This window comes from Mus musculus, chromosome 17, assembly GCF_000001635.26.
Source record: "Mus musculus strain C57BL/6J chromosome 17, GRCm38.p6 C57BL/6J".
Classification (NCBI taxonomy): domain Eukaryota; kingdom Metazoa; phylum Chordata; class Mammalia; order Rodentia; family Muridae; genus Mus; species Mus musculus.
The window spans coordinates 47,827,643-47,836,754 of NC_000083.6; the positions used below are offsets into that span (position 1 = coordinate 47,827,643).

General features: G+C 53.3%; 1 protein-coding gene across 8 annotated transcripts in view; it reads right to left on the reverse strand.

Annotated features, from left to right (window-relative positions):
- Positions 1-7,049, reverse strand: part of Mdfi (MyoD family inhibitor) — a 19,364-nt gene extending 12,315 nt beyond the window's left edge. The window contains exons 1-3 of one of the 8 annotated variants that reach the window (NM_001276391.1): positions 5,603-5,649; positions 5,302-5,388; positions 2,949-3,052 (exon numbers count right to left, since the gene is read on the reverse strand). In NM_001276391.1, the coding sequence (NP_001263320.1) occupies positions 2,949-3,039 (91 nt within the window). In that variant the 5' untranslated portion in view covers positions 3,040-3,052; positions 5,302-5,388; positions 5,603-5,649. Of the gene's footprint in view, positions 1-2,948; positions 3,055-5,301; positions 5,667-6,670 lie in introns of those variants that run through there. The other 7 variants (NM_001109973.2, NM_010783.3, XM_006523745.4 and 4 more) reach the window with 7 other exon arrangements.
- Positions 7,050-9,112: the final 2,063 nt, after the last annotated feature.

Genomic DNA, 9,112 nt, shown 5'->3' on the forward strand with positions numbered 1-9,112 from the left:
GGAGGCTATGAGAGTTGGAGGTCTAGACTGAGTTACTATGTAGCAAGACCCATCTCAAAATAAAATAAATCCCAGCAGGGATACTTACAAGGGTTGATGAGGAAGAGGGTTGGGAATGTAGCTTAGCTTACTTGTTATAATGTTACTTGTTATAATGTTACTTGTTATAATGTCAGCATTTAAGGATACCAGTGGGGTACGGGATCACTTACCTATAATCACAGCATTTGGGAGGCGAGGCAAAGAGGATCAGAGTTAAATGCCAGCCTTGGCTACATAGCAAGTTCAAGGCCAGTCTGGGCCTCATAAGACTAAGTCTTTAAAAAAATGTTAAAAAAAAAAAAGGCCCCACCATGTGTGTAGGTGTGTGTATATGTAAGTTGTATATATGTAGTTGTGTGTATATGATGTAAGTTGTATATATGTAGTTGTGTGTATATGATGTAAGTTGTATATATATAGTTGTGTGTGTATGTAGATGTGTGTATGTATATGTAAGGATGTGTGTGTAGGGGTATGTGTGCGTGCATATAGGTGACTGTATATGTAGGGGTGTATGTGTGCACATATAGGTGTCTGTGTCTGAGTATTCAGGTGTGTGTGGGTATGCGTGTATAAGGGTGTGTGTATGTCGGTGTATGTGTGTGTGTATACAGGGGTGTGTATGCATATGTGTGCATATATACATGCCAGGAGGTACTCTAGAGAATGCAAAATCCACTGAGCATAGTGATATTCTTAAGAATTCTGGAATTTGGTTTGTTTAAAGAAAACAATGCACATAGAAATCTTATAAGCATGTGTTTTCATTTTATCCTAGGTGTGGGATGCGGGGCTGCTATGGACTGTCCACAGCAGGACATGATTTACCTCAGGCTTTAGCAGAAGCATGCTTTTGCCAGCAGTAGAAAATTTCTGTGATCATGTAACGCTTGGAATTGTGGGAACTTTTCTGAGGGTTCATAAACTCAAGGACCCCAGGAGGCATTATCAGTGGTTGTTGGTTATTTAGGGAGGTTGGTTGGGGGTTTGTTAGCCGTGGTCAAAGAAGAAACAAAAGAGATCAGATTCAGGAATTTTCTTAATTCCTCTCTCCCCTCTATCCTTGTTTCTCTCCTATCTAGTGTCAGGGGGGTGAAACTGGGGCGAGGGGGGGGAGGGGTGGGAAAAAGAAGAGCCCACAAAGTAGCAGAGACCAGCTACAACTGAATCTTAGACAAGCACTGGGTTCCAAGCCTGAGAAGAGGACCCAAGACCCCAGAGCCTCCAGTTTGATGGGCTTGAGGAAGCACGTGCCACTCGGAGCTACTGAGGATGGGGCTCTGGAACGGAAGCCGGCCACCGAAAGCCCTTGGCTTCCCAGGTTTCTTGTTGAAGTCAGAGTGTACAGTACTGATAGAGTCAAGATTCCTGCTCTTTTGGTTCCTAGAGCTTGAGGAGGAGGGGGGAGGGGAAAGGAAGGGGGAGAAGGAGGAAGAGGAAGGCTTAAGGAGATGGGAGCTCCCCTCTCTGTCTCATTCATTCAAGTGTCTCTCCTAACCATAATCACCTACATGGCTGGTGACCTTGAGCCTGGCAGGAACACAAAAGTTCTAGAGAGATCAGACCATAGCCCGAGGAAGCTGACAATGTAGGAAATTGGACTTTGTAAGACCAAGTGCAGTGGTTGAGCCTGGACACAGAGGGGCAGACCTGAAGCTAGGAAGGTCACAGTTGCAGGCAGAAGAGGGGAGCGAAGCGCGTGCTCAGAGTAAGGCCCACAGTACTGGAAGGAAAAGGCAGAGTCAGGAAGACCCATTTGCTCTGCAGACGCTACCCCATGGACCTGAATCCCCAAGTCACGGGCTGGGAACAGTACTTCTGGGATAGGTGAGATGGAAGAGCCACAGATGGGCGGAGGACTTCCAGATCAAGAGGCTAAAGAGCCCAGTTTCCCTTCGGTGGTCAAAAGCCTCCCCTGTCTGGCCATGGAGAAGAGAGTATCTCTGAGGGACTCTTCTGAGGTGTGAGTGTAAGGGAGGGTGGGGGAAAGGCATAGTTGGCAAAGGCCACAAGGGACTGTAGGGGCATGCACAAAGGACCCACTGGACAGAGAGGGACTGATGTCTGCAGTTGGAGTTCTAGCAGGTGCCATCTGGTCACACAGTGACCTCAAACATGCCAGTGTCCTGCACCCCTGGTGAAATCCAGGCAGGATTCACTCAGACACATACTCATCCCTACACGGGCTGAGGTTCTGATCTGCGCGTCAGAGCTCTAGAAAGGAGTGGAAGTTACATATTTAAATCTACACACTGCACAGGAAAGTCAGGGAGACTCAGAGCAGTGGCAGGGATCTTGTGGATGCCCTTGGTCCGTTATCCATCAGATTGGGGGTGGGGGTGGTTCCTGGCCAGGAAGAAAGGGGAGAACCTCTTCCAGGTGGGATGGGTTCACTTCAAGCCTGGCCAGTTCCTGTCCTGGGACTCCAAGTTTAGGCCCCAGCACTGTCATTGCAGATAGTAGATCTGGGTTCCCTGCCCTTTGGGCTATGACCATCTCTCTAGAGAGAAGATCTGGACTTCTGGCCAGAGAGTGATGTCTGGAACCCCACATTTCACTCTCTGTCTGACCAGACATCCAAAGCCTCTGGTCACACATCTTCAATGATTGTACAAAGGTCTTGTGTTCCAGGCAGACTAGCTTATCCACACCCTTGGGCTATCACAGCAGCTTCTGGCCAGACTCCCTCTGTACATAGAGTTCCTCGTGACCATGCTGCCACCATCCTTCCTGGTCTAGCCACAACATCATATCTTTCTCCAGAAAGCTTCCCTGACCCCTGCGACATCAGTCCTTTGTCCAAACAGCCATGTTATACCCACAACTTGGCAATGAAGCGCTCCCTGCCTTCTGCAGACCAGGCCCTTGTCCGTCCATCCCCTTCCCTCTTGGTGGTCAGGATTTACCTCTGCACGTCTGTGACTGAGTGTTGGTACTCAGAATACCCCAGATAAGGGAAAGGAGAAAAGGGACCACATCAAGGACTAGGGGTGGCATCTGGCTTTGAACCCTAAAGAGACAAGAGAAGGTAGATTCTTCTGATGTCCATGTCACAAGTGTGGATTCACTAATCATAGACCCAGGCCACTGAGTGGAGGACTAGAGAGGGTCTGAGCTGCCACTTGGGCTCAATCCAGTTGTTTTAGGTCCAAAGGCTTCAATTTCCAGGAAATTAAGTTTAGACCCATAGGTAGAAATGTAACTTTCCAGTGCTGGGCAGAAATCTTGCGGGTTAGGGAGCCAGGCTCTTGGGGTGTCAGGAATGGGTGAGGTAGAGGCCAGTGCGGGAGTCAGAGTCTCAGTGCTTGGCCACCTGTCCTAACCAGAGCTGCCCCGAGTCCTCTTGTGCCCTGTCTGTAACTTGGATGCCTGAGAGAGGAGGCCATGTCACTCTCTGGCTATTGAGCCAGCAGCTTTTGCTCTAGGGGACAGTGTCATGGCCAACTGTTCTGTGGGCACACAGGGAGCAAGGGGGATTCTGGTCTCCAAAGTCAGGCAGGCGTCTGTGGGGTTTTGGCTGAGTCTCCTGCGGTTTGGGCTTCCTGGGTAGCAGGCAGAACAGAACAGGACAAGTGTTATAAAAGCTGCATTGTCTGGCCCAGTTCAGGCTGGGGAGGGGGCTTGCTGGAACTCTGGGGGCCTCAAATTACAGCCCAGGACTAAGCCTTCCCAGCAGCTCCCCCTGGACTCGGCAGCCTGTCCTGGGCACACTCCGCTCCCCTCCCTTGCCACTGGGTGGAGAGCAGGTCAGACGAGGGAGGGGATCTTGGAAGGAGACATTACGGGAGAGCGCAGAGACAAACGAATAAGGGAAGCAAACAAGCATGGAAACGTGGGGGTGGGGGAGAGGGAGGCAGAGAGAGAGAGAGAGAGAGAGAGAGAGAGAGAGAGAGAGAGGACACAAAGGCCTCCCAACCCCCTGCTCCCCACTGTCCTTCCAAGCTAAAGGGGCCTGGCCCTTGGAGGAGGGTATCCCTAGAATTCTAAGTTTTGAATCAAGACTCTACAGGCTCTACCAGAACAGGGTCTTAGGGCTGGTGAAGTCAGAACACAGACACATTAGACTCCACTGGCCAGGCATCACTCAGTTTTGGGAGACTTTCCACCTCTACAGTTGGGAGAGGCCAGGCCAGGTAGACAAGCAGCCAAGACCATCCCCCAAACAGAGAGACAAACTTGGGTGGCGGAGGCTCAGGGTAGGGGCGAGAGGTGGGGGTGGAGACCCAGGCCTAGAGCAGGAGAAAGAACGTGTCCAAGGCCATGATGGGAGTTTGAGGTCCAGGATGACCTTGGGTTTTCATTACTGACAGTGTTGGGGAAAGGAGAGGTTGGTTTTGGTGGGAGGAAGGCAGGGCCTCTGACTGAGCCCAAATAGGGGCTTAAGTCAGGAAACCTGGGCCTACACCTCTGCACCCTGGCCACTCTGACTCTGAACGAATCTGGATGTCCATATGAGCCTCTAGGAAACTCTAGACTGTGAGGGCCGGGGGTTGGAAGGCTAAATTGGCAGAGGTGCCCCCAGGGAACCACACTCTCTTCCTTAGTCTGTAGGCTCCTGGGGCAATCAGGGTAGTTTAGCCTCTGAGGTGGGGGAAGGGACATTTTACTACGTTGTAGATTGTGTGTGTGTGTGTGTGTGTGTGTGTGTGTGTGTGTGCCAGCGTGAGTCCCATATAGGGTAGGGTAGGGACTGACGGGAGGGAATTTCAGCTAGCAAGAAGGAGAGAAGGGGCCAGGTTCCTAACCACTAGTTGCTGAGACAAAAGTTTTCAAAGAGCGCTCCAGCTACATTCTGCTTAGTTTGGGGGAAGGGAAGAAGAGAGACTCAGACACTGCCCCCCCCTCCCTGCCACACACCCCGCCTAAGGCCCTCATAAATATTTACACACTGGGCAGAAATGGTTCGGCCACAAATCCCAATATTATGGGCAGACATCGCAGACATCACGGAGTGTGTGTGTGTGTGTGTGTGTGTGTGTGTGTGTGTGTGTGTAGCTGGGGCTAGGGGGAGTTGGAGCCAACTCTGCACAGCCATGGCCGCCTGCTCCGGGCCCTGCCTCCTCACCCTAGCCCTCTACTCCCCTCTTATCCCCTTGGACCTGGTCCCCAATACTGAGACTTCCCATCCCCACCCCCACCCAAGCTCCTGGGAGCCATCCGCCTGTACGTCTCCAAGAGGACCAACAACCCCACCCCCAAAACTTCTCTCAGCCTCCACACCACTCTGGTCTAACCTTCGATCTCCATTCCCGCTCCTACCTGGGTCCAGGGCAGCGCTGGGGACTCCATGAGGCGCGTCGCAGCGAGAAGGGCACTGACCGCTCACCTGGGACATCGGCCTGGGACCTGGAGAAAACAGCGCTCAGCGGGCGGGGCAGGCCTCCCTCGCGTGTGCGTGGGGAAACGGAGTGGGTGCCCTAGCGCATACTCGTGCAAGCTGCGCGCTGCTGGCCTAGGCAGGTCACCTCGTGGACCCCGCCATGCGACACCTGGGTGTCGCCCGCGCCCCCTCCCCGCTCACTCGCTCTTGGCTCCCATTCCAGCGCCAGCTCGCACCCACCGATCGCCCCTTCCTTCTTCCTTCTCTCGTTCCAGCCCCCTCGCTCCTCCCCTCTTCCCTGGCCCACCCCGTCCCCGCCCCCTCCTCGCTGTCTCAGCCCCCCTCAGGCGTCCCCTCCCCCGTGCGGGACTCGCTGCTGCCAGGGCAGGACACGTCTGTCCGCGGGGCGTCCGAGGCCTGAGCCCCCACAGGAAGCCAGCTCGTCTGGTTTCCTCCCCTCGCTCAGAGCCAGGATCTCCAGTCTCCCCAGATCTCCGCCTACCCAGGGCCGGGAGAACCTCGCGGCTTGCACAAGGGGCCGCATGTTTTCCTTCGGTCTTAAACTTTGTAAAAGTTTCCAGAATATCAAAAGAAAGAAGTCACAATCATCCTGGGACAATGGTCTGAATAGTAGTAGCCCTCAAATCGCGTTGTCCCGAAGATCAGAGCAATCTAGTTCTTTTGGTGCCCTTTGTTCAAGTCCTGGATTTCCATTTCGGAGCTGGGTGCCTGGAGTTAGGGGCTCAGTCCGTCAGAAACTGGCTCTCCGGGAAGCTGGGCTGGTGTCGCATCAGCCTCCTGGTCCCATAGCAGCCAAAAACACCCCCAAGGCCCGCCATCCCCGCCAGTGCCAGTTGGACACGGGAATTCATTTTAGACAGACTGCCCATCACCAGGCTGTCACTCCAACTTTCTCACACGAGGGTGAGTGTAGAAGGAATTGAGGAGAGGCCAGTCTGTTGATCCGGCTGGTATGGTAAGCTCTGGCTGTGCGGAGGAACTGTCACCAAAAAGTGGGGGGGGGGCTCGGAGACCCTCAGAGTGACCCCAGGAGCTTGTAGGCAGCCAGGTGGGGCTTGGCAGGTCCGTGGAGGTGATTCTCAGGTGAGAAGTCCCTCTGGGACTCACACTGGACCTGAGCTGCCTCCAAGCCCGGCGGCGTCTGGGTCCACACCACCAGAGCTAATTAGGGAGGCGGCGGCGCCAGGACACCTCCTCTCAGCCTGCGTTACAACCGAGAGGAAAGCTGGGACGCCAAAGATGGAGCTCCCCCTCGGTCGCCTCCCAGTCCTCGAAGTCACTACTTACAGCTCTTGTAGGTCTTCTGGGCGCCGTCGGGGCCGGGACCCGCGTGGCCCCCACGGCGCCCGCAGCTCTCTCACCGCCCTCGGCCACGTTCCGGGGATAGGCAGGGGTGGCTGCGCTGGGGGGAAAGTGGGACGGGAGGGAGTCCCGCCCTGGACGTCTAGATGCTCGCTGCGGGAGACTTGGCGCCCTAGAGCCTCGGAGGTCAGGCTGCTGTCTGGGGGCGTCGCAGAGTTTGGGAGCACTCCTCCTTCCTGGTAGCGGCTGAGTCACTGCGACGCGCCCGCGGGAGGGTTTGGCGGCTGCTGCATTCTTCCCGGCTTACCTGAGCCGGTAGGCCGGGCCTCACCTGCCTTCAAAAGCAGCTCCCCAGTCTCTCCTTAGCTTCAGCGCCCCGCCTTTTTAAGTTTTTCTGTTTCAGATCAGGGCCTCTGGGACTAACGCAATCCTTGAGCCTCTTTGTTTCTAGGTCGTCCAGGAGGATGTCAAAGCGCCCCACCCCCCCTACCCCGTCAGAAGTCTACCTTTACATCTGTGTGCAGAAACACCTTCACCTCATGCACGCTAGTCACACAGATGTGCCCCCTTTGAGGACACAGCAATCAGAAGAACTAGACAACAGCATTTGTGATACTGTACCAAGTATCACAAGGGTACTTGTGGTGCGGGAACTTCCTGTTGTTGGGACAACATGCAGTCCAGTGTGGCCACAAAGTCCTCTGTGATGAGCTGCTGCTCCTACTTCCCAAGCGCTCTGATTACTGGGCCCCACATCTGCTTTGAGGGGCTCTAGAGATGAGGTTTCCTGTATGCTGGGCCAGCACTCTTCCCACTGAGCTATCTTCCCACCATGAGCCTTTTGGTATGGTACCTAGTATTTGAAAAAGAAAAAAAAAGCAGCATTTTGGTAAGGAGGGATCAAGGTGACACAGAATCTCGTTGTGTCAACAAGCTGGCTTGAGCCTCCTGACCCTCTGGCCACAGCACCCTAGATGCTGGGATTACAGGTGAGCACCACTATGCCTTGCTTCATCGAGTTGTTTCTTATCATTATATTATTTTTGAGACAGGGTCTCACAATGTTGCCATGGCTGGCCTGGAACACACTATGTAGATCAGGCTAGCCTCAAACACTTGCTTTGCCTCCCAAGGGCTGGGAGGTGTATATCCCTAAGCCCCACTATTGCTAGTACTTTTAATTCTTAGAGTATTATATAAAATAATGAGTTTCATCATGTGTCATTCTTCCGACTCGTTCCCCTCCCCCACTGCCATCTCCTTTGCCCCCTTTAGCTGGTTGCCTCTTTCTTATATTTATTCCCAGACCCTTGCTCCTCTCTAGCTCCCTTCACATCTTTTTCTATCCCCTTTCCTGGAGTTTCATCACATGCATATGCATATCTGTAGATACATACACATACACGGCTGTACCCATATGTGTCATCTTAAACCAAGGCTCCACCTCTGAGAGAAGATGTGCAGTGTTTGTCTTTCTGAGCCTGCCTTGTTCTGCTTAACATAGTTTCCAGTTTTAGCCATTTCCCCCGCAAACATCACGGTTCCACGTTCCTCCAGGGCTGCATAGAATCCTATTGTATGTGTGAGCCAGATTTTCGAAATCCATTTATCCGTCAACGAGCATCAAGGGTGGTTGCTTCCTCTATGAACAGCACAGCAGTAAACACGGTGAGCGGTGAGCGAGTGTCTCTGCGGTCCTTCAGGTGCATTCCAGGAAGGGTATAGCTGGGGTTAGACACCAGCAGAAGCTTGCGTTCAGTGTGTTGAGGAGCCTCTACATGGTTTTCCATCTGGTGCAGGACCACATTCCCACTGGCAGTGAATAAGGGCACCTAGCCTGCATTAGTGGCTTCTCCCGTGCCCCTTGATGACAGCCATTCTGACTGAAGTGAGATAAACAGGGTTGGATGCCCTTTTGACATCTGCACCTGAGCCAAATGGTCCACCTAGTCTTGCCCTGGTACTGTCTCCTCCTAAGGGACTTGGCCAGGCTACCTAAGACACATTTCATGTGGCGTTGCTACCCAGGCATAGCTCCTTCCTTCCTTCCTTCCTTCCTTCCTTCCTTCCTTCCTTCCTTCCTTCCTTCCTTCCTTCCTTCCTCCCTCCCTTCCTCCCTCCCTCCCTCCTTCCCCCCCCTCCCACCTTTTATTTTCCAAGACAGAGCTTCTCTAACCTGGAACTCACTCTGTAGACCAGGCTAGCTTAGAACTCACTGCCATCCTCCTGCCTCTGCCATCCCAGTGCTAGGATTAAAGGTGTGTGTCTTCACCACCCAGCTTTCTTGAAACCAACTGTTAAGTACAGAGGAAAATTCAGCCTAGGACCTGGCACCCCCATCTGCCTGGACCATGTTCCCCAACATCTGGGCAACTCCTTTTTCCTATGTAGACCAGGCTGGCCTTCAACTCACAGAAATCCATCTGC